General features: G+C 45.4%; 1 protein-coding gene across 4 annotated transcripts in view; it reads right to left on the reverse strand.

The window, feature by feature from the left end:
- MAN1C1 (mannosidase alpha class 1C member 1) overlaps window positions 1–23,985 on the reverse strand; it is a 36,765-nt gene extending 12,780 nt beyond the window's left edge. For 2 of the 4 annotated variants that reach the window (XM_084300722.1, XM_084300723.1), the window contains exons 1-6: window positions 23,738–23,985; window positions 22,004–23,010; window positions 14,754–14,850; window positions 7,492–7,607; window positions 4,960–5,040; window positions 2,666–2,760 (exon numbers count right to left, since the gene is read on the reverse strand). In XM_084300722.1, the coding sequence (XP_084156848.1) occupies window positions 2,666–2,760; window positions 4,960–5,040; window positions 7,492–7,607; window positions 14,754–14,850; window positions 22,004–22,552 (938 nt within the window). In that variant the 5' untranslated portion in view covers window positions 22,553–23,010; window positions 23,738–23,985. Of the gene's footprint in view, window positions 1–2,665; window positions 2,761–4,959; window positions 5,041–7,491; window positions 7,608–14,753; window positions 14,851–16,187; window positions 16,308–22,003; window positions 23,011–23,737 lie in introns of those variants that run through there. The other 2 variants (XM_084300724.1, XM_084300725.1) reach the window with 2 other exon arrangements.
- Between the last annotated feature and the right edge of the window lie 1,968 nt (window positions 23,986–25,953).

Here is a 25,953-nt window from a genome sequence, read left to right on the forward strand (position 1 = left end):
GGTGTGCTAAACAATCCCATGGTGTTCTCATTTCTACAAAGAATCAATTTCTTCTTTATTTACTGCACTGGAGGGAGATGGTAGGAAATACAATCTCACAAAGCAGAAACAGGCTTCTGAGCTAGTTCAAATTAGTGTTTGGAAGCAGCCAACTGAGGCTGTATTTGTTGTGACGGGGGGTCACACAGCAGCTGACATGACTTTCCCCTGGGAACCTCTGTCCCACACATGCAGCAAGCCACTGCCTGCAAGGACCATGCTGACAAGCATCTAAGCTCTGAGTGACAAAACACAGTAAAACTCAGGAAAAAGTGGTCTGGAGGAAACGGAGTGTCTGCACTTTGTCTTGGGGTTAAAGAGGAGCCTAAAATGACCCCTTGCAGGAAAATATTTTTCAGCATTACAGACTGAACAAACTGGATCTTCACACCTGCCCTATACTACAACATCTCAACACCTTTTAAAGGACCTTGGTCTTCTAGACACAGGAAAATGCCCAGAGCTCTCTTTATTCTCTTTATGCCCCTTTATGGGTCTTCATTAAACATTGTCCAGGGCAAGCTTGGACTGAAAATGACTGTATCACCTCTTTCTCTCACAGAGATCCAAAGCAGTAAAACAGTGCCAAGTCAGAGAGACTAAGCAAGGAGGAGGATGAGTAAGGTTCTGGAGATGCAGAGGTTTAGGGAAGCTGTGAAGGACAGCAGGGGCCAGTGACCTGGAACAGGAAGCGTCAGGAGAGAAATCACAGTGTAACACACAGGCAGAGAGCACAAAGCATCAGCTTGAGAAGACAATGTACTCTAGGACCTGGCAAACAACATGGCAGTTAGACCAGCTGGATGGAAAACAAGCCTCTATGAGATATCATTCTGGAGCCTGTGTGAAAGCACTACAAGAGTACCACCGGGGAGGGGACACCTGCGAGGTAACCTGTTAAGAGAGAGAAGACCAGCTAGCTATGGGAAGAGGGGGACATGGGCTGTCTTTGTACTTGGGTCCTCAAAAATGTATACTCAGAATTGACTTAGTGCCAGCATTTGTTTCACTGAATGCCATTCCTATCCACTCATAAAAGCTTATCCGCACCAAAAGCCTACACATGCTGGAAGACTGTCCTGCTTTTCAGTTTACAATTCCCTCTGGAATTAGCACAACCTTGCAAAAGTAGAACTGGGGAGACAATTCCTCTTGCAGAACTTTTCTGGGTTTTGTTTCGGCCCCAACATTTGGGTTAAACATCTGTTCTCACAGCATCACCTCTCTTCCTGCTGCTTCCAGTTCCACATGCTATCTCACACTGAGTAACTCCCTTCCCCTTTGGGTTTACAGCATGTGGCTGTTCATCATGTTTCTTCACTAGTCAGACAGCAGATTTAGCTCACATCATCCTTGTTTCTATATCAATTGACACTCCAAGCCCTCACAGCAGCTTCACAGCTGACGCCAGAGCTCAAGTCATTAATATGGGTTCCGGGTTGGGGGTTCAGTTTTATTTTGATTTTCTTTGCCCTTAGACAAGGTCATCAAGCAAAACATTTTGGGAACATCTAGGCAGGCACAGTCTGTTTCCTTTGTCTTCACAAAGGGCAGGGGAGGGTTTTTAAAAGGTTAGGCTATGCCAAATCTTTATCAGCCACAGGAGAAGCAAACATCTCTTCTGTAAAAATACGATTAAAGTCTTGGTGGTGGCTTGAATTTTCACTGGGGTCACATGCAGATGAGACAACTCAAGGGTGACAGTGATATTTGAGCAATGGATCAGCATGAGTCAAACATGTGACAGCCTTGCACTTCACAGAGATGGGAACCAAACAGGAGATTTGGGCTAAGAGATGAATAATGATTTTCATGGCTGCTGCTCTGAGTTTTGCAAGAGGTGAGGATGAAAGGCTTTTGTTAACACACGTTGCCCACTGTCTGCATTTCAGCCAGCATGCAGCTTTTACCCAGGGGGATTTGTTAGTAGGCATCAAAAGGAGCCAACAAGCCCTTACTGGCAGGGAACACTGCCTACTGGAGAGAATCAGAGACTGGGAGTCCAGCCTGCAGGTTGGCTTCTCTTTGCCAAGTGACCTTCAACAAGCTATTTAATGCAGATGTCTTAAAGATCACCTCCAGCAACAGACTACCACCTATCCTACATGAAATATTGTGACTCTAAGTGAAGGATACACACCTGCCTGAGTGCTGCCAGCACAGAGAAAACTACATGATCTGTATATTCCTCCCTTTCTAGTAGCAAAACTGTCAGCCAGTCCCATCCAGTTCCTTTCCCAATTTCCCCAAACATGGAACACAGATAAATTCACATGTATTTAGTTGGGCACGTTACAAAAAAAATATATACAGGTCTCCATGTTATGTGCAGACTACAAATAACCTTTTAAAGAAAATGAGAGTGAAGAAAATGCTATTGCAGCAGGGAGCCCTGCCAAGAGGTAGAGGAAGAAACTGTGGACAGTCCAAAATTAATAAAACACAGCTGGGTTTAATTTGAGTCTCCTGCAATCTCTGCCAAGGCACCTCTTGGTTTTGAGATGGCAAAACAAATGTCCTTGAAGAAGAGGGGAGCACCTCTGAGGAACTGCTGTTGTTCCTGCTTGGGTCTTGGTCTTTTACATTCAGTGTTAAAATGATATGTTTGTAAGGACATGTGTCTTGCCTGCCCAGATTTATGACACCACGTGGGATACCAGTGGGGGTGTTAAAAGCTGGCAGAAGTTTCTCTCCAAGTTCCAGAGCTTTACTCTTGAAGACCTGTTAAAAGAAGAAGAGAGGATCAACATTTGATGGACTGCTTGCAAATACTAGTCATGCTGGATTCTTTTAAATCCAGTTTTTCACATGCCTGATTATAAAAAAATGGAAGCATTGCACCATATGAATCTACCATTTCAGATATTCCGCTGCCATAGATCCACTGCACAACAGATCTGAACAGATCTGAATGAAAAGTCATAGTGAATTGTGGTGTCTGTATAAACGTCCTCTAAAAATCTATACTAAGCCAGACCCAAGGTCCCTGTCAAACCCTCAACCTGTATGTGAGTAGCCAGAGCTGTGGAGCTCACAGAACACCCCAAATACCTTAGCAGCAAATTTCAGTTACCTGAACTGAACAAAAGAGTACTCTTTTGAGACAAATTCTTACATTTTCCCAGTGTGCACACACAGGAGTGGTGAAATGACTGAATTAAAATCCAAAGAATCAGATTTACGACATGGCTTTTCCTAGATGGTGTTATGTACTGTAGCAAAAAAAAAAAACATGATTTCCAACAAACATTCTTTAACTTGTAACTAATTTACAGGAGGGATTCATGGTTTAATGGCTAAGCTGTTCCTTTTTCTAATCACAATGCCTGAGTTTTGAGCTTTCAAATCAAATTATAGCTTATGGTGGCTCGTAGCACAAAGCTGCCATACACAATTATTCTGGGACAAACTGCTGCACGCACTAATTTTTGCTCCAGAGATTAGACCTGATCAAGGGAAGCTTGCAGGTGACTTAAGAGATTAAGTGGAAGCCTTTTACTTCTATCTCCACTGTATCAGCCCAAGCTGTCATAGTAATTCTAAGAAAGCAGGAATTTATTGCTCCAAAACTGCAGCACTGAAGAAAGCTGAGATCTCCTGTGAGCTAGCAGGCCTTCGATGCACTTACAGGGAAGCAGGAATTTGATTCGGATGGGAAATCCAGGAGACAGAGACTTGCATTTTGCCTTTCAGCCTGGTGACATTGACTAGGTGTATGACAGGCACTGCCCTGGCTGCTGTGTGTTGCTGCTGACTGCACTTCAAGAGGTCACTGTTGGTGTTTTATGGTTTAATGTGGTTTCTTTTTGCTGTTGATCTGAAGCCTGTTGAAGTTGTCACTGAGAGGCCCTGAGTAGAGGCACTGAGTCTTTTAAAGTTTTCCCTGGTGGGGTAAGGTAGAAGTCATTCTAAAGGTAGAAGTTATTCCTGGAACTCATTTAAAATGCAACTGAAGTAACAGAGCAGCTCCCGTGTGTGACTCCACGGTGCCACCATGCAGTGATGAGCCATCCAGTGCTATTATGTTGGACAGCACCGAGCCATGGACAGTGTATGGCACAAGAGGTAAACTTATATAAAAGCCAATCTTACAGTTCCTTCACTCACAAAACTCCTCCTTAAAACAGAGTTTCTGCTTGCCTAAGGCTTCTAGGACAAACAAATAATCTCCTGATCTCTCTATAGCCAACTATAAAATTCCAGTCCAGCCATATTATAAAACAGATTATGGCATTAAGCTTTGGCCTCTACAGGGCTGGAGAGAAAGAAGAGAAGTGGCAGTAAATGACTCCTGTTTCACGCAGAACTGCTGAAGGATGGGAGCATCCACTGAATGGCTGCTCCACCATTCTACAAGAGGTGCTGTGACCCCCTAAGACATGTGCTCCTGTCCCTACTAGGCAAACGGACTATTTGTGGAGCTATATCACTTTGGCATGTGAGCTGGCAAGATTCAGGTACTCTGCATGGCAGTTTGACAACCCCTTCCTTCCTTGTGCCCCACGGCACTTTATCTTACAAGCTACTGCAACAGAGAGACTGTCCAGACAGAGTTTGGAGCAAGGGCTACTAACCAGTTGCCCTCCTTAGTCTGAGGCAGAACCTGGAGTGATGTTTGATGAAATACTGCCAAAGTTTAGAATGCAAAGGAACAAATGCAAAGATCACTGCACATGGCATTTCACTGGGGAGCAATGCGTCCAAGTGAAAAATGTATATTGCTAGAATTGCCCACACAAGAAAAATGTGTGCAAGTGAGCCAGGCATGGTCTATGCAAGGTAATTATGTGAGGCAGTTAAAAGAACATTAGTAGCATTTCAATACACATACAAATTATAGGTTTAGACTGTAGTTGTATAGGCTGATGGGATACTCTGATACACAGAGAAAAGTTGCTGGAAAATGCTGCTGAAGCAAACCTCTTCTCCAGTTAAGTAGTACGCTGCCAACAGTCCTCCAATATAGCGGATGTTCACCTCAAACAAGGATGCTTCTCCATTCTGAAAACACAAAATGATATAATTGACTGCAAAGTCTGCACACACAAATGGCAGCTAAGGCAAACAGATTGTAGGCAGATGCTGAAGTCTCCCAGTTCTCACTAACACTGTAACACACTTCTTCATCTAAGATCTCAAAGCTTTTAGCTATTTGCTTTACAGTGACAGGTAGAGCATGAAGGGAAGAGAAATATTGAAATTGCCCATTTATCAGAAGCTAATGATACGTAAATCAGTTAGGGCAGGTGTACTGTCCATCACTTCAACCCTGTCTTGGGTTACACTTTGCAAAGATCTGTGAGTTAGGTTAGCGGAAAAAATGCCCTCTGAAACGTTTTATTTAAAGAAAAAATGGTACAGCCACATGGAAAACATATTTTCTCCATTTTTTGTGAAGAGATCACTGCAATAGATAGATGAAATGCATTTCCTGCGTGAGGTACTTCCTGTCATTCAAAGACTCACCCTAGTTTGCAGGAACAGAAATGACCACAGCCTGATGTATGTCATAGGCATGTTTATGAAGAAACAAACTGCATGATGTATGTGTGCCCCACCAACAGAGCTAGCAGACACAGATGAATATGGCTCATTGAATCACTCAAGAACACACTCACCTGGAAATCATTTTGCTCTGCCTACTCAGCTGATGATCAGCAAATGTCAAAATGAGTGCATTGAAAATGTGCCGGTGAATCTGTCTGATAAATGATTCCTACCCTCATGCAAATGCATAAAGGCACAAAACAGAAAGATCTTCCACCAACACAACACCTTCAGTGAGCAGGGGAAAGTAGACCTGAACCTCTGCACTAGCCTCTCATTTCCAAATATCTGCAGGTTTCAAATCAGAGCAAATACTTTATTGAGATAATGACTGAAATAGCATTAGGCAGAGCAGAGCATCCAGTTCCAAACAGATCTTGTGCATCTTGGGAGTTCCTGCCTCACTCTTCCGGACTGTCAGAGTCTTTTGTACAAAGCCATTTTTAAATTCATTTCCCCTCTTTTCTCCCTCTGCTGTGCATTCTAACACCACCTATCAATCCATAGCATTCATTCTTGTCTATGCAGATCAATCTATTCTGCAGGCCAAGATTAAAAGCTTTTATGAAATCCAAATAAATTAATTTCCCAGTTGATTTTGTCCCTTGTTTATCAATTCAGTAATGTGCTGCGAGCATTCAGCAAGTTTATCAGATGTGGTCTTCCTTTTATGAATACATGAGTGCTAGCCATGCACTCCCAAATGATGTTTTTCCACAAAGGTAACTGCATTCATTTTTCTCATGAGGAGAACCATTTTTCATGACAGACAAGTAGGCTGGCATTACAAAATAAAAGTTTGAACTGCACTTTGATTTTAACATTCTCTGTACACCACTGATGTGATCCCATCTGCTCTCCCACGAATTACAGAAAGGCTTGGGTTAGACGGGATCTTGAAGATCATTTACCTCCAACACATCCCACTAGACCAGGTTTCCCAAAGCTTGATCCAACTCGGCCTTGAACATTTCCAGGGATGGGGCAGACAACACTTTGATGGATGTCCTGTTCCACTGCTTCACCACCCTCATAAGCAAGAATTTCTTCTTCAAATCTAATCTGGATCTACCACATTTCAGTTTAAAGTCATTACCTCTTGTCCTATCACTACACTCCCTGACAAAGATTCCCTCTCATGCTTTCTTATAAGCCTCCTTTATGTACTGACAGGGACAGCATCCTTCATTTGATAGCACTGCAAAGGATGTATTGTCCCAGAGTCCCATCAAATCTAACATTAGCTCTAAGAAAAAGTGGCTAGGAAACCTTCAAGGACCACAGAGAATGACCATCTTCAGCCATTTTCAGAGATGATGCCCTTCCTTTCAAAGCTAGGCTCAATATGTGCTCCCACTTTGCTGTCAAGGCACTACATTTCCACTGCACAAGCCTCAGCAACGGCTTTGCATACCAGCAAAGGACCCAGTGAAGGAGATCAGTGTTTTTAATCTTAACCTACAGCATGTAAAAAGAAAACTTGCTTTATCTTAGACAGACGTTTTACCAAGATGAAGCAGAACTTGTTCTTTCATGAAAAGAAATTCTACAGAGTATCCTATAAGTATAGCTGTTGTACAGCCGAGACCAGAATACAAAAACAAAACATTAAACACCGAATTTCATTTTCAGTCAGACATTGAGTTTGATCCAGTGATCCCTGCCTGGAAGCCTTTGCTACATATAGGGAGAAGATTGGGCGAATCATCGCAGCAGTCCCTTTGGCCTTAAAAAACAAATAAATAAATTAATTAAAATGATCTGTGAGTTGAGTGTTTCTTCCCCTGCATTCTTCATATGTCCCCTCCTCAAATGGTTCTTAGAGAAGGCTCTGTAACTAGAACTGGCAAAACACGCACTGAGCATTTGTCTGATACAGACAGACATTGCCAGAAACTGACTTACCACATTCAAGTCAAAGCTCTTCTCCACCCATTTTTTTGCTTCTTGGAATTCCTCCTCAAGTTCCATGATGTACAGAGTATCTAAGGCATCTACCACTGTAGCTCCTCGAAGACCTCCTGCAAACAGAAAAGTGTGATGAAGCCCCATTTGTGCACTCTTTTTTACCTCTAAATAAATCTGCAGGAGCTGAGACAGGCAGCAGCTTCCAGTCCCAGTAATGGGGATTTCTGGATGGGATCCAGACTAGCCACTTTTTCTGATTCTTCTGACAGGACTAGTGAGCTCCACTACCCAAAACATGTTGCTTTGGAGAGGCACAATTTTCAAAGGCCTGATAATGTTCTGAAAAAATACCCCCGAAGAACAGCTCAAGGTCTGCACGTTAGAACACCAGTCATGACTGCAATCCTTGGCCTCGTTTTTCAGTTCTTATCTTGGCCAAAATGTTTACACAATTGCACCCCTAATCTGTGTTCATCTGCAAACCCAAATTCAGCCTCTTTCTAACCCAGTTACAAGCATAGGCCTCTTCTGATGGAAGGGGCCAGATCACAGGCCAGATATGCAACTTGAAGAACTCCCAGATGCAAGGCTGCCTGTCCCTTAAGAGTTGTTACAAAAGCTGTAAAACTGATGCTTCAGGAAATTAGCAGCTAAGATTGGGTTCTTTAATAGTCCTGCTCATCAGGAAGGAGATAAGCCTTTTACTAATGGTTTTGCCTAACTCCCATGTCTACTTTGTGTCTGAGGATCCAGTAAGCATGACAGCTTGTATGTGTGTGATCTAAAGTACTGCCGCTCTGCTGCAAAAGCCAAACATACAGCGCACACAACAAGGCAGTCTCTCTCAACTCTCACCAGCTTTGCTGTCTAAATGCATGGGAATAATGCTAAATGTAATGTGCACCTAGATGCAATGACATACTGGAAAAGGAGCAAGGATTCCCAAGCAGCATGAGACAAGTATCTTCACCAGCTTTTAAACATTATCTCCCTTGAATAAAATTGTTCTTTGTGCCATTTATCAAGGTGGGGATAGGGCTCTTCTCCCAGGCACCAAGTAATAAGACAAGGGAAAATGGCCTCAGCTGCCCAGCTGAGTAAAACCACCACGACAAGTTTACAACTGAAAGGCAAGAATAAAAGGTGAAGGAATTTAGATCAGTGCAATGTAAACCTAGATCAAAAATGAAAGGTCTTGGCTTTCACCGTTTTTGTCAAAACACATTTGTCAAAACAAAAACTAGTGCTGAAATCTTGTTTGGAATAAAAATTAGGAAGCAGTTTCTACAAAACATGATGAACTTGTTAACTGCTCACACAAAACACTCCAATTGTTACTAGCTATTTATCTTCACCTCTTAGAGAACAAGTGACACAGGGCAAAACAAGAACTGAAAACACTGAGATCCCTTCTCATTTTGCTGGTAGTGAAAGCTTCAAAAAATTTAACTAGTTTTAATTAAAATCAGTGTCTTGATAAAACACAAGTTTGAAAAGCATGCGCCTCTGAGTGCTCCTGTCTTGTTTTTGTTTTTTTTTTTTTCTGGTTATTTTTCTCATTGATACTGCTTGGAGATGGATTTATAATAACAAGCTCCTTTCACGGGAACTGCTAACAGAAGTGAGAGAGCTCTTTACCTGCCACCTCAGGTGCTGGGCTCAATTGGACATGGAAGGCTTTCTGTCTCAGAGTTAGTCCCTTCAACCATCGAGTCTTGCCTATCAAGCCAAACATTTTCCAAATTGCTGCTTCCTTCATCATCAGGGACTTAGCTAAGAAACTATCAAGCAATCAGGAAATGTGCCCACCTCAATTAGAAGCAACAGGCGGTGATGTATGAATATTTAACACAGGAAAGGTAATCGGATGAAAATACTAATGTAACACCATTCTGGCCACCCGAAGAGACATGCTAACCTCCAATTGTGCAATCACTTGGTGCAAATTTTCTGTTCTGCCCGAGTCTGTTTCCCTATGATCACAAAATTACAAAACCCTGGAGTCTTTTTATGTGGTTAAAATAATGATAGTAATAGTAATAATTGCTCTCTGAATTTGTGTGCTGAATTATTTCTGCTGCCTATTGCACATTATGTTATGCAGTTGTCTTCATGGGCTTTTAAAAGAGAAAAATATACCGTAATGAAGATGTTGCTGAAACACTGTTGCTCTCTGGCATCTTTTTTTTTTCACGTGTAATGTTACCCAGATGAATATTATTTTCAGAGGAAGGGCATTTTAGCTTTACATCGGTTTTTGCTGTCACTGAAATGTGTAGCAACAAACTTGATTCCTGTCAACGTGAATTAGTGAATCAAGATAACCTACTATTATCAAAGTTGTTGGAGATTGGTTGCGTAATCCATATAAGAGCTGACGTTTATCCCTGCTACTTCCCCCCTCCCGCCTTCCACCTGCCTAATATCGCTCTTTCCAGACACCAAGGTTGTCATTACTACTGCAAGAGACCCGTTCCTGCTCTGCTTTCTCCTTGGGTCATGCAAAGAATGGTGGCTTCCTTCAAATTGCTGTGTCAAACATTAGCTCAAACATCAGGGTTCCACTGAATCCTAAACCTCACACAGAGATTTAAACTTACTACAGCAGTGCCTTGTAAGCTTGAAACGCTCATTTGAAAAGTTTAAATGGGAAAAAAAAATGTTAATGTCCCATGTGGTGTCCTGTGGGCTTCTTCAAACACCTTTGCTATTAAAGCCCTTATTCTTGGGTTGAGCTAGACCAGATCAGCTTCATTGTGTGAACAATTCTTGAAAATGTTTGATTTGAACCAAATAAATTTATCTCCCTTCAGCTGAGACTTACATCTTAGAAAATAAAAGAACAAACTCAGAAAATTCAGTGGGGAACAGTCTTGACCTACGATGCTAAGCACAGGCGCACCTTCCAGTGTCTGTATGTTTGCATCCACAATCTCTGTGCAGCTCTTTAGATATGAGGACAGCTGCAAAGACCGGACAGTGAGGATTTGGTCTGGGCCTGTCTTTAGCAGGAAACCGAGCAGAATTCACATCATCTCAGTGTAAAACCATTAGTCATCCTCTGCTCCCTTGCAAATTTCATGAACTTTCCATTGACCCTGAGCAGAGTTTTGAGTTTAATGAGACCTAAAAGTAGGAGTGTGTCTTGGAATTTGTTAGAACTACTGCTCACAGCAAAATGGAAGAGAAGGAACAAAAAATTAGGAAAAACAACCATTAAAGTAGCACAAAAAACACTAGAAGAAAAAAAATCCTGTTGAACTGTTATGATTAGAGAGCATTCTATAGAAGCTCTTTTCAAGATGCTGAGGAGCACTGAGGAATAGAACATTACAGCATTGTGGAGGAAGTAAGACATGCGTGAGCAGCCCTGTTACTGTGCAGACAGGGGAATGATCCAGGCTGTGACTGGATTTTTGGCTTTCCTTTTTCACTCTCCAGGGGGCTGTATTAAAAAAAAAGAAAATACAGTGAGCTTGTCTTTAGGCATTTTTTTAATGCCCCCTTTATATATGTTGCTTGTGCCTCATTCCAGACACTAATTATGCCGAAATAATTGTCTGATCTTCAGAGTTATTGAGCGTGTGATTAACAGGCAGCCAATCGAGAGTGGGTGTCGCTGTACTTCACTGATTCTTCTCTGGACTATGGAAATGTTGGTGGCAACTTCACACCAAAGGCTGTTTGGAGATTTGGCACATCCAGTTGGATACAACTGACATCTAGTATCCACTCCAAGTATCTTAATGGCACCACTCTGTGCTGAGTAGATTATAAAAAGGAATATTCAGAGTTCAATACTAAACTTGAAGCCCCTGACTACACAGGTACCTCTGCTTTGGAAAGAATTTGTCTTTCAGAAATGCTGAGAGCAGTTTGTCTTCTAGCCACAATTTGCAGTCAAATGCTTCATGGAATTTCTGCTGCAGACACAAACCCACCTGCGCTACTAGAAACTATATTAGGAAGCAGAGCAAGTTAAAAATACTTAAAAGATGCATTTTCAGTTATTTGTTAAATATGTTGGAAGTGTCTTGAGATTCATGACTTGCTTATCTTTATCCTCCTGTATTTAGTTTTCTTCATTTATTCAGAGGAGATGAGTAACTATGAACTGTGTAGTAGAAAACCCACTTACATTCCTTGCTTTAATTCACTCTTATTCCATTCTTGAAACTTCTGAAGAGATTAGACAAGTTCAGAACTGGCTTTGTTGTGTTAGATTTCACGTTTACTGCTTTATCATATTTTTTCTTGTGCTATTGCTGAAGTTTCTTGCCACTTTTGTTATGTATCTCATTGGATATTCATCTGGATTACAGTTAGATTTGGACAATTTTTTATTTACATTTCATATGGCACCTGCTGCAGAAATTCATTTGCTATAACTTTGCCAGGTATTTGTTTCTGACATTATTTTTTTCATCTGTGCTACCTTTTGCGACAAAAGAAGTCTCTTACCTCTCTTAATCAGTAGTTATTACATTATCCCATAGACATCAACTTTCAGATTTTTCACTGTTTTCAAGGGTGGATCTATGTGTTCAGAGTGTCGTGGTAAGCATTTTGTGAATACTGCAATGCAGAGTGGTCCAAGATCATAGTCTTCTAGGTTATGGTCTTCACAGCAGCCATGATTTGTCTGTCTTGCATCTTGATTTCCAAACTCAACTCTGTGCTGTGTTCTGCAAGCAAGAGCAGGTAATTCAGCAATGAAGGAAGTAAGGATAGGGCTTTTCTCTGCAAATGAGAGTAGAGAGCTTTCAATGACTTCACTGAGGCCCTCTTCAATCATCTGGAGATAAAAGTTGCCTTCAGGCATTAAAATTTACACCTTTTGACTAGGCGAGAACATTTCTTCTCTGTTGGCAGGCTGCATCCTGGTTGCTACGGGAACCAGCATTTTTAATTTCCTGATTTTTGTGTACATCCAAAATTGTAACTGTGATGTGCTCTTGTCACTAAGGTAGCTCTGGGGGTTTGCAGGGAGTCAAACCACCAAAAAGCATATTATGTATCACTTTTTTTTCCCCAGTATCACTTTGGTGCATCTCCAAGGGGCATCTTTGTGAGACTTTTTGGGGACCTGCAGTTCTCATTCATCTTAGTGAGTAATCACAGAATGAAAAACAGTGAGAGGTCATTTACTTCTACTCTTCTTAAGCCATCCATAAGGTATCCAAAGTCGGAAAGTCACTACAGGTATTCTACTTCAGTGCTTTACAATTTTAAAGCTTGTGCTGGTGTCTGACCCTGCTCTCCTGATGAAAGTTAAGATGTGACTTCTTTGTTTCTCCCCATGGATATGGAGAATGGTTTATTGTCTTACACATTGCAGTATGTCTCTGTGTCTTTGAAAACTGATACCAAGTTCTCTTCATTTTTATCCACTCAAGGGTTAGCAACCCCAGACCTTTCCAGCTTAATTGTAGGTCACGTTCTATGGCCTTCTCCTCAGTTGCTCCCCTCCAAACTCTCCGGATGAGCCAAATGTTTCTTGAAGTGGATGCTGTCCTAGCTGAGTCTCTGCCAGTGTGGAGAATGGGAGCCTTTCCATGCCTTGTGTAAAACACACGCTAGTTACCCATCCAGAGGTGAGACTTGTTTCTTTTTCAACATTACAACATTGTTGACTTGAGCTGAGTTTGTGATCTGCCATAGTCACGGTATCAAGGAAGGAGGAAAAGACTATTGAGAAGCTGAAATATGCCATGTACTTTCTCTTCCACAATTGGCTGCAAATTCTTGTGCTCCAAACCATTTTCCTTAAGAGTGCTCACAGACATGCTACAAACAAGCCTAAGTTCTGCCAACTGTTTTGTCATGATAAATGCATTTAAAAGCTTTCAGCATTTTTGTCTGTTTACAGGCACACTCCTTGAGGAATTCTGACAAGTTTGCCAGAATGGAAAAGTTGCAAAATGCTTAACTATGTGCTAAAGTTAATGCTAATTCTTAAGTAAGGAATCAGTATTCTTGGGGTGGGCAAAGAAGATGACAAAAGAAGAACAAACACAAATCATTGCTCCTGATGGAAGTGAGAACGAGTAAGAGCAGTGGCTGGTCATATGCAGCCTGTGCTATTACAATGCATGCTTCCCAAACTGCTTCCTCCAGACCCCAACAATTGTTAATGCAACTTCCATGCAACTTACAGATACTGCAAACAGTTAACTCTTCCGATACTTCTGCAGGAACTGAAGAGACAAGTGCCTTATCCATGGCAATTAAAGGATTTGATAGTGGTGCCACAAGCAGAACCCTAAGGTTTCTCCCAGTGCTGTGGTTGAACTGCAAGCCAGTCTGTTCTCTGACATCTCCATCAGGGCTATCTGCACTTGCAATTCAGAGGCCAAACAGGGCTGCTGCTCTTTAAGATTATGGCCATCCTACAGGATATGTGATGCTATTTCCACCTTCAAACACCCACTCTCACACAAATCTCAAGTTCTCAAGGCTGCATGTCATACAAACTGATTAAGAGAAGGGCTAGGACACCCAGAGAGTGCAAAAACAGAAATGGGAATGTTTCTTCCTACTATAGTAGTCGAATCCCTTTACCCCGAGGAAATAAAGTTCACAGATTATTTGATCACTAAAAAACTCTATTCTAGTCTACTCTGGATGAGGGAATCTAGGAAAATCTCTGAAAAACAGTCCTGGGGAAAGAAGCCAAAAGAACCCTGGATAGCAAGCTTTCTCCAAAGAGGGGTGAGAAAGGGCTGCTAAAGCAGATTCTGGCTCACATAATTAAAAAAAGTAATCTGTTAAAGAGTAAAATTATGCAAGCAAGTAACCACATAGTATAAAAGAAAATTTAATATTCGTTCACTCATTCAATATTTCATGGAATTTACATCCTGCTCAACAGTGGAGCAATACGAGAGAAAATGCTCAGTTTGGTCTGACATGCATAAGTTTAAACAGCAGCATTGTCAGGTTGGGACTGACTTCATGTTTTAATAGACAATGCATGGATTTAGCATTGTTCCTAGACATGTTTGATGCTAGATCTGTACACAGAATTGATACAGTCTGAGCATTCAGCGATGCCTGTAGGAATGATATTCCCAGCAATAAGACAGGGGTAGGCAACTCCTAGGAGCTGTGCTGTGTGTATCACTTCATAAAAGTGGAAAGAAGATAGATCAAAGCTGTTGCAGATACCCTCACCACACTGCATAGAAAGGAATTAACATAATAGCAGGCATGACCTTAAAAATGCAGTGAGTTTACATTGGAATTGATGCAGAACTCACCAAACATGTTACCAATGTGGCCGTTCTTAGTCAGTGGTCGTAGTTCATTTTTTCCAAATGCATATTGTTTGTAGCTATCCCAAGCAAATTTCATCATCTGCAAAAAGAAAGTTTGAATTAAAGCACTTAATGGAACAAAAAGTTTTCTGAACTTCAGTTCTGGGAAGGGATGATATTTGCCCAGTCACTGCTAAAACCGGCAATCAATGGGCCATTAATTATAAAAGCTTAATCTGCATGGAACACTGATGACTGGGACTGCATTGAACACTTTGCTAAGGTGTTTTAGACCCAATGCTCCTGGTGCAAAACTTGGGACTGGCACATTTCAGAAGTACCACAATATTAGACACACTGAGAATCCACTTTTGGCCTGGGCTGTGCAAACCATGGGGGAATTTTGGAAACACGCCTCAATCTCTAGATTACTGACCTTTGTGAGGAGCACTGATATTTCAGAACAATAATTAAAATGGGATAAAAACGTAAGGCCAAAGCTGACACATACCTAAATACAGGGATGTTAATTTCTGAGTTTTCACGTTTCATTATGATTCTGATAATGAAACTCAAAGTCCAAAACCACCTACCATCTTATCTGCCCACCTCACAGCACTTACACATACAACTTGGCAAAGCAACACTACAGAGGTACACAATGCACCTAATTCTGTGGTGAGCAAGCAAAGAAAATGGTCTAGCACTGCACAGAAGCCTTCTTTCTATTAATTAACAGAATACCTTCATAAGGAAGAAGGGGAAGATCCATGGCATTTTGGCATCTTCCTATCAAAACTCAAAAGTGTTTTCCTAAGAGACAGCCTGCAGATGGGTTGGGCAATTTCTGAGAAACCTGTTCCAACTCAAACAATTCCTTCTGGGATACATGAACTGTCCCGCCTATGCTCAGCACATTAAACTTTCCCTGAGGACTGCAAGGCAGCAGTTCTAACACACATGCACACTCACACTACTCTTCCTTAAAAGACCTAAACAAAAAACAACTAATTCCTGCCTCCTCAAAAGCAAATTTCTACAAATATATCCTCCGAAACAAAGCTCAAAGTTCAGGAAAGCATCAGCTCTCCGACAGCTGCTTTTGCCACTATTTTATCCAGTTTTTCCTTAAACGCAAGGTAAAAGCTCATGTTTCTATACCCAAAGAACCAGACTGAATACGCAACTCCACCCATATGATCCAGCTCTTTGTAACAGCTTCTAAAATAAAATTCAAAACCTTGTCAACCTATTGACCGTAAATACATCTGCCGATTATTTAGTGTTAGATGATAGATAGATACTGTAAAGTGACATGTAGCAAATAATTTATCTAGAAGTAAATACAACAGAGTAACTCAATCAAGTGGTAGGCCTGGCAAAGCCTTGGCAGGTTGTTTTCAAATTTGCATGGATGGTTCTCATGGCATTATTTACCACCACAGCCCACTCTCTCCTGCAAAATTGTCAGACGCAGCAGTCCATTGCTTAGAAAACTGATCTCCATCACTGGAAGCAATGGAGGAATTCTTCTTGAAATTAGAAGAAATTATCTTTCATCACATAGCCACAAGGCACCGTTCGGTATCCTGCATTTAGAAAGGAGAAAAAAAGAAGTTTCACCTTCTGCTTGCTGTTCCCAGAAAGAGGGGCCAAACTAAAGATCGGTTATTCACCTCTAATCAACAGAGGCAAGCATTCCCTCCCTGCCACAATCAGAAAAAAGGCAAGACTAGCAGGCACATCTGCACTGGAGGAACAAGAAAAATACAGCACTTAGCAGCCCAAAGTCATTAGTGTTAGTGATAAGGACAGAAATAGAACTTGAGTCTTCCTGATTCACTGCCCCTGCCAGGAAAGCTGAATGGGAGGAAGAGTAGAAAAACACAATTATACTAACTCCTAATTAAATTCCTAATGCAACTAGATTTAACTGTGTAAAGAGGGGGGAAAAAATAAATAATAATAAAAAATCAGTTGACAGTACCATCTCAGGCATTAAGACACGGCTGAATCCAGCTGCATCTAAATCTGGAAACATGTCAGCAAAAGCAGCTGATTTTGCAGTTACAGTGTCTTAATGAGATGCTAGATTGTAAGAGAATGGCAACGTTTCTGAGAACAAATTCTAAGTATAGACCAAAGCACACGGTGGTTGAAGCTTTTTGCCTCTACTCAATCTCATCTTCTCCACTTCCTAGAATCAAAGTTAATCCTAGTTGATTAACTGCATATCCTACAGCTCAAACAAACTTTGGACAGGTTAGGTCTAAGTTTTATTTGCGTGAAGTCACCAGAGTCTAGCGGAGCAAAAGATATATTGTTTGCACCATTTGTGGGATTTACAGTATATAATGCCCTTTTTCATGGAGTAAATAAATGAATGAGAAAAAGCCTGGAACAAATGAAAATTATAGCAAGCTTGAAGTCAGTCAGTGCTTCAAACTGCAGAGAAACTCTTATTGCAAAGGCAGTTCTACCCCAGAAAAAGAATTATGGTCTGATTGATGACCCCAAACCAGTCAGATATACTGCATTCTATTCCATTACAGTAAGTATTTTACTGAGAACATTTTTCTTTATTCCCATTGTCAAAAGTAGGTCTGCCAGAAGTCACTGGATTTACATTTGACCACCACAAAGGATTAGATGCTTTCCAAGCGCCTCACTCCGATAGAAAGGCATGAGGAGAGACTCTTCCATCTGGAAACTGTGTGGTGTTACACATGCGCTGAATGCACTGACGGATTATTTGCTTGTAGCATTGTTCATCCCCAGATTACAGAAAGGAAAGGCATTTGGAACAAATGCAAAAACAAGGTGCACAGAATAGGGAAACTTTCGGGGATTTTACTGCTGCTTTCAGAGAAGTGACAGCTCAGACAGGATGCCTGATAACACGACACGCAGCATCATACCATCAGGACAATTTGTAACACAAACTGAGAATTGTTTTTTAATCTAGTTCCTCTTTAATCTAGTTCTCAGTGTTTATGCCTCTGTGCAAAATCCCCTAAGAATATCTATAGGTTGCCTCCACAAAAGTGTGCAAGACTAAATCAGCATCTGACAGGGACACACTTCCCACCAGGGGTCAGGTCTGCGGCAGAGATTCAGACGGATAAAATGCAAGACTTCCCCATCTCTGCCCCAGCAAGATGCTCTTTTTCACTACAGAAGGGATCGCTAGTCAGGACTGTCAAAATCACACAAATCAAACTCAACCACCAACACCAAACTTTCCACAAGAGTTTAAGTCCCAATAACATTTCTGTTTCTTGTCAATTATCTTTTGGTGACAAACCGTCAACATATTTGTGTTTAGAAGACTACCTTAACAGGTGCCTGCTAACCTGCAGAATGATGCGAGATAACTCTGTGCATGGACTCTGATGGGCTTCTTTCCTGTGTTCCAATTTTCAAAAGCAAATACATCTTTAGAGCTGTCTTACAAGAGGACAGCAAGGTGAAACGAAAAGAAAAGCCAGGATGAAAACAACTGCAGTGCAAAATAAATACACTTCAGTATTACTAATCGTGAGAGAGATGAATGTATGGTTCAAACCCAAGAGTACAATTCCAGCAAAGGACTGAAAAACTCGGGAATTTGACATATTCACTTATTCAAAAGGGATAATGGACTCGGTCAAGTTAAACTATTAGGTATTCTCTGACGTCAGGCAAGGAAACTTGCCTTTTGTATCTGAAGAGTGAAAGAACCAGCAAGTCTATTTCAGCATTCACCTGTTTTCTCTGATGTTCGTGACTGGAAGAAAGCCCGCTTATTCCACTTCGATGGACACTTGCAGGTCTAGCTGGTTGTAGTGGTTGTTCTTAAGCACTAGATGGTATTTGCAGGGCTGGCATAAAAATATTTCATAGGAATGCTGTTCTCTCCACACCACTTCCCTACCTATGAGACACGCAGGAGCGGGACTGCAAGGAACAGTCTGTTCTGCTTCATCCATCATCAACAAAACTGTCAGCTCAGCTCCAACAGCAAAATCTTTATTACTTGTTACGATGCAAAAGACAGAAACCACGGAGTTTGATTTTCCCAGATCTAAGGCTGAGCTTGCAGTAGCAGCAGTTGAAAGGAAAATCATTCTGACTTTTCACTGAGCCAATTTGATCTGGAAATTGTTGAAAGCGAATAAATATGGACTCCCACTGTGGCATCTTTGCAGTCACTTTCTGACTACAAATACATTTTTTGTGCTTGTTTTTGAACATCAGTCATTAGCTGTTTTTTTTCCACATGTGCCAAATACTATTCCCTGTGAAGCCATGCATGATTAATCAATTATAGAACCAATACATTTTTCAGAAGTCAGTTTAAGAGGTGCATCCAAGATCTTTTTTAATTTCCCAACCTTTAACGTGGGGAGATGGCTATTTGATTTTATTGGAAACTTCTTCAAAAGGTTTGAGTGCCCACTGTACTTGGCTGCTCACAATAACACACAGCTGCATATCCTAGGCAATTCTTCAGGTAACCAATGACCTTTTGCAAAAATAGCCTGTGAAATACAGGTGTTTTCTTTTTTCTTCTAAGGGAAAGAACTGCTTATTGACTCTGGACTTGTCTTTAAAAAGATAAACTAAACCTAAGAAGCCTGCCACACCGATAAGTTACCCACCAGTGCAAAGGAGAATACTTGCCTGCCCTTTGTCAGCCCAGCTCATTGCAGTACTTACCTCTAACAGACATACATATAATTTAAATTTGCTAATCCACCTCTTGTTCAGCTCAGCACCAGTAGGAAACACAGCATTCAAAGCACAGAGTCAGCATAGCAGATATACCCTCTGGTTGGGCTCCTTAATCTGCAAACAGCTCTGGTGCCCCTAGTGCTGCTCAGAGCTTTCCCCAACAAAAGTAAAGAAGACAACACCACAGTGGGGAGTTTTACACTCTGTACAACATTACCTTTTAAGCAGAAAAAAAAGACCTTGCAGTGCCACATTACGGGGCACACAGATAGCAGCCCAGATACTACTGTCATACCCTCTTCTTTGGCTTCAAAAAGCTTAGAGGTTGGGTGGAAAAGAGGAGATAGCTCAGACCCCTGCTCAGATTGAAGGGTCCTAACAGAAAACAAAGTTCCAAGTCTCTGTGTTTGGCATCAGCCCTTCTCCTAGCTTTCAACTAGGCTCTGGCAGGCAGATGGGGATCAACAAATTCCATCCATATCAATCCTGCCCATTACAAATCTGCTGACCTGTAAGAGCAGCTAAAGTGGGGAAAAAGAAAACCTAAAGTATCGTGACAGTTCAGAACACATTTCAGCGAATTACAGGGCCTACAGCTCTGGAAGAAGGAGAGAAGAGAGACTCACTGCTACAGCACACATTACCTAACACACATTATCTATACACATTACATAACACACGTCTCTCACATCACATAAAGAGCATTTATGTGATAAAGCAAACAAAGTGATAAACAAATGAAGGAATTAATTCCACTAGCTCTCATAAATTTGGTTTCCAATTTGATTTGTTTGTATAGAGTGGAAGCTGGGTTATTCATGAGTACGTCACACTATCATAGGCTACAATTTATTCAAGCACACATTCCCATAGCTCCAAGCACGTGAGAGGGCCAGGTACTGTAATATTATGACTCCCCTGAAGCCAAAAGGTAGAATAAAAGGATAGTTCAATCACACGCGGGACCACACAGAAACTCAGTACCCTGAGTGTGTTGTGTATGGTTGCCTGGCAGAGAATTAGCTGCAGCCTTTGTTTTAATGACCAACAAGATTAAAAAAAAAAAAAAATCTCCTCCTGATTATAAGTGTTTTTAAAACCCAGGTTACTGTAGATGAAAGCCCTCGGTATTCTTATTCTTCCATCCCTATTTAACATGGGTCAGCATCTCTATGGAATAGCCTACTCCTCTGTGACAGAAGGAAACCAGGAAATTAGTACTTTGCTTAATTAAATCTGCATATCTTACTCATTGTCATCGCTTACAGAATCAAAAGTTACTACAAGATTTTTATTCATCGTAGCAAGAGAAACGGCAAACACATTCTAATACTAGCAGAATCTATAGTTCTAAGTTATCTAGGTCACAGACTGCACTGCAATATCTGTATGGCTGCTAGGCTTTTATACCCAAACTGGAGGCACCGGGCCAAATTCTCCCCTCCGTTACATCCATGTAACCCTGCTGCCAACATTACCCAGGCATGTTGGGGTCTAAATGAGAGCAATCTTCAAGCCACTGTTTGCAGGTAACAAGTCCTGAGCCAACTGCACCTGGACTATGTGACAAAATAACTTACAGTCAGCCTCAAGCCTCCTCTCCCATGACCATGTGAGTGCATCCCATCTGTCCATGCCCACAGATGAGCACAGTTTCATCATCTCCTACCAGCTTTTGTGTGTTCAAATACTGTGAAGCAACCAGGTTTGTGTTTGTACCCAGGGAAGGAGCCTTTTGCAAAACCACAACCACCTCCCACCAAGCAACTTTCTTCCCTCAGTAACATCCGGAATAAAATTTCCCTTTGTTTCATTCTAATTTCTAGTTAAACCTTACCGTGTACCCTAACATTACCTCCAGTGAGAGCAGAGGCATGCATACACAGGCAAACACAGACCCGCTGACACATCACAGGAGCGAAGTGATGCTGCAGGACACCCCCAGGGAAAGAGATGTCCTGTCCTGTCCTGTGTCCTGTCCCCCCTCCTTCCCCGATTCATGTCATCCTCCTTGGAGATGGGAAAAGGGCGGGGGGGGGGGGGGGGGGAGGGGCGGAGTTTCAAGTGGCCTGGTTGAGAAATGGGAACAGGGCAACCCTGGGGAAATGAGGGGAGCATGAGGAGTGCAGGGGTAACAAGGCACGATTAGGAGCAGCTGAGGCTGTGGGTGGAAGCCACAGGGAGACTGCTGGGGAACAAGGCTGTGCGGGATGGGCGAGGGATGGCGGATGGGGGGGTGACGCTGTGGGGCAGGCATAGGAATGACTGGGGGGCAGGGGGGCAAGGCTGTGAGGGGAAACAACACCACGAAGCAGCCACAAGGGGCGACTGTGGGGCAACAGGGCTGCAAGGGGAGGACGGAGCGTGACTGAGGAGAAGGAGGGGTGCCAAGGCCGTGAGGGACACCGAGAGGTGCCGGGGGAAAGGAGAGGGGGTGACGAGGCCGGAGGGGAGGAGAGGTAAGAGAGCGGCTACGGGGGGAGGGCGAGGGATGACCGAAGACCGCGAGGGGAGGCGACGGCAAGCCGGGGGGCTCTCACCTCCTTGATCTTCATCCTTCGGGCATGGGCGTCGGGGTCCTCGCCGGGCCGCCCGCCCCGCACAGGGTGGCGAAGGCTTCGGCGGAACCGCTCGTAGTCGAAGCGGGACGGAGCTCGCGTCTCCCGGGCGGCGGGGGGCGCCCCCGTGTCGAGCTCGCGTCGCCGCCCGTCGCCCCGCACCTGCTGCCGGGACGCCGCCGCCGCCGCCGTGTGTGCCGGCGGCCCGGCCGCGCGGAGCTGCTCCCTCAGGCGGCGGGGGGCGGCGGGGCTGGCGTGGCGGGGCTCGGCGGCGGCGGGGGGGCCGCGGGGCAGGGCAGCGTCGCGGGCGGAGGAGGCGGAGGAAGAAGAAGAGGAGGAGGAGGAGGCGGCGGCCCGGCGGGGCAGGAAAAGGCGCTTGAAGCGAGAGGAGTCGGGCAGGAGGAAGAGGGCCCCGAAGCACAGCGTGAGCAGCCCCGAGAGGAAGAGCAGGAACAGGAACTTCTGCGGCAGCCGCAGCCCCAGCGCCGCCGGCCAGCCCGGCATCCCCGGCGGCTTCCGCGGCGGCACCATGGGCACGGGATCGCAGCCGCCGCGCGGCGCCCGCCGCCGCCACCGCCGCCGGCTGCCGCAGCGAAGGGCTCAGGGACCCACCCCCCGCCCCGCCGGCTGCGGCGGACGCCTTCGCGGGGGGCCGCCGGCGGGTTACGCGTGAACGGCTCCGGATCCGGCCGTGCCGCGGGCCCCCGCCGCAGGCCCGGGGGCCGAGGGCGGGCAGGGGCTGCCAGCGGGCGCCGGGCCGGGGCGCGGGAGGACGGCCCGAGGGGCTGGCAGGGCGCGGAGCGGCGATTCAGGGTTCCCCCTCCCGGCATGAAGGCGGCGGTGAGCGCATCCCGCTGGTAGGGCCGCTGCCGGCGTCTGTCCCCCGCGCAGGCTCCGAGCCGGACGGCGCCTTAGAGCCCGGCGCGGGGCGCGGGGCCGGGGAGGCGCGGGGCCGTCCTTCTAGGCGGTGGGTTCATGCTGCAGCATTTCTGCGGGGGCGGGGAAGATGATAAGAGCGCGTTTATTTAATGGAGGAGCTGCAGCCTCCCCAGCCGTTCCCCCACCCTCCAGCCACACGAGTTCGCTCTCTCTGACTTGCCAGCAGCTCTCTGGTCTGCGAGCAGCTCTGCGCCGTCCCTCACAGCTCCTGGCTGTCAGCCTCTTCTCACCAGAAGCCGGGCAACCCTCGGACCGAGCACAGGACTCGGCGCTCCGACGAGGAGCGAGGGGACGAGGAGTGAGGAGCCCGAGAAGGGCGGGCAGGGTGCTCGGGGCCAAGGACGAGACAGAGAGGGCCAGGGATATTTCTCTCTCTCCTCACCAGGCTTTCAGAAGCTGCCTTCACGCACAGGGATGGAGATAATGGGGTCCGCAAATAATCCATGCGAAAAGCTCGACTCGGCCTAAATTTCTTGAGGAAAAACCTACGGACTTCGTTTTTGCAAAATGGATCCCAGTGAATTCCTACCCTCTCCCAAATCTCTGCCTCGCCGTTACTCCCTTCCTCTCATTCCTTCCTTGGGTATGCTAGAAGAAACGGACCCCAACTTCCAGACCAGGAAAGCATTAGCACTTCCAAAAAGCAGAACGCGTTTTAAAGACCTACGTAGAAGCCAAAAAAAACCCTGCTCCTATGGGCAGAGACCGCGCTGCCCGCAAGCACGACGTCGAAATGGGATCGCAGCCGCTTTGCTATTCCCAGTCCTGTTTACTCACCCCTCCGATAGATCCGAGCGGCTCCGAGTCCTACAGCGAACAAAACCTTCTCAGCCCTGCCCGCGCATCTCGGAAGCGAGAACCCCTCGCTGCTGCCGGCACTCGGGCGCGCTCCTTAAATTACGAGGACAGCGCGTGCCCAGCTCTCGGCGGAGGAGCTCCGCTCGCCCGCCCACCCATCGCCGAGGAGGGCTGCCCCTGCCCCTGCCGGCCCCGGGCTCCTCGGGGGATTCTTCTTCACCCCCTCCCGCCCGCCTCGCGAGCCGCCTCCGCCGCCGCTCGCTGCGACAGGGCCGCCGGCCCCGCCCCGCCCCAGCAACGTCATCGGGAGGAGGAGGAGGCAGGGCCGCCGTCAGCCAATCAGCAGTGCGGGCTCTGCCGGTCGTGACTCTGGCACTCCCACCGCCCCGGTGCCTCGCTCCGCCCTCGCTCGTTATTGGCTACCTGGTGGAGCGCGGCCTCGCCTGTTGGCTCTCCCAGATGCCAGGAGGCCGAGGAGACCCCGCCCCCTTATTTACCGCGGTTGCCTGGCTTGAGCCGGGAGCCTCGCCCCGCCTCTTTCCTGCAGCCGGCCCTCGGTTGGCTGCGAGGAGCGTCCCCCGCGCTGCGATTGGCAGAGGGCGGCGGGGGGGGGCGGGAGGGATCCGCTGCCCGCTCCCCGGCTGCGAGGGGCTCTGAGGGGCGGCTCCGTCCGCGCGGCCCCCGCGGCGCTCGGGGGCCGGGCAGGGGGGGCCCAAACGGCCCCGCGCCCTCACAACCCCGCCACGGCACGCGCGGGAGCACGGCGAGCAGCGGCCCGAGGGGCGGCGGGGCCCTGACGGGGGGCTTACGGCAGGGCTGGGTGGCGGCGCCCCGCAGGACGTCGAACTGCGCGCACCCGAGGGCCGTCAGCCTGTCAGCCGCAGCCTTCGCCTAGGGAAGAAGCGTTTGGATACTTGAAACCTTCCGAAGGGCTTGTGCCCGAGGTTGAGACCCTGGCTGGAACGCCCGGGCCGCGGCTACAGGCCGGTTGGTTGCTTTAAACCAGCCCCACGTCGCGGGCGAGTACGCGGGGCCCCCCTCCCAGCTGCTGCCACTCGGTAAACGCCTGCCTCCCCCTCCCACGAGCTGCCAGCGGAGGTGAAGGAAAGGGACGCTGAAAGCTTCTGAACTGTCGCTTAAAAAAAAAAAAGTCACATCAAAATTAAAAGATCCATTTGTACCTCAGCACCGCCATCGGTTATGCACAAAAGCAGACTGTTGGCATCCAGTACACATCATCTGAGACATCTCCTTGCACTGGAATAGGCGATTTAAACAGAAAAATGAACTTTTTTTTTTTTGATAGTGTTATAAATGACTGAGTCCCAAATTGGGTTACAATCAAAGTTTACAATTCATTAAAGTAATAGCGGTAAGCAAACAGCGCTGGGTGCGCCGGGAGTCTCTGCTCCACCAAGACGCGTATTTCACAATAGCCTTATGCTACTGGAAGAGAGGCATCTGCCTCCACCCAGAGCCCAGCTCTGTTATGCCCAAGGAGCATGCCTGTACTCAGGTTAAATCTATTTGTCAGCATTCCCAAATTAATTTCTCCATTTGCTTCCCAGGTGAGTGTTAGCAGTGTGATTAACCAGCAGCTGTAGGAGCCCAACTGCTCTTGAGCTAGTAGCCAGAAAAAGCCGGAATTGCAAGGAGAGGCTGGATATGCAGGGAAGTACAGGGTATTCTCTGCAGAGTTTTATTTAAATGCCAACTATTAAACTCCCCCCAAGGGAGAAGTACGGTGCACAGTGACTCAAATACTATCAGCTAAGATGCTTTTGATTTGTTGATGTTACCAGCACCACACATACCTGTCAATGAGACTAATCATTGACTTTCATCTTCTGTTATCATCCTTACCTAGAGGCTGATTCAGCTAAGCAGGGGCAGATATACTAAGCAGACTGCAAACAGTCACCTCCTGACCCCATTAGTACATTGCCCACGGCACAGGAGGCAGATGCTGCACGCCCTTCTGCTACAGCCCGTGTGGCCACATCTGGATCCGCTAAGCACGCCCTGGAAGCAGCGCTGCCACATGGTGCCCAAATGCAGCCATCATTTCTCCATATAGATGGCCCCAGAAACAGTCTTCTGATGGACAGAAACTTTCTCTTTTCCCACTGTTTCTGGTTGCTTACTGCTATGCATAAAGGGAAAAAGAAAACTCAAAAGACTTCCACATATTAAAA

The sequence above is a fragment of the Netta rufina genome, assembly GCF_964035555.1.
Source record: "Netta rufina genome assembly, chromosome: 23".
NCBI lineage: Eukaryota > Metazoa > Chordata > Aves > Anseriformes > Anatidae > Netta > Netta rufina.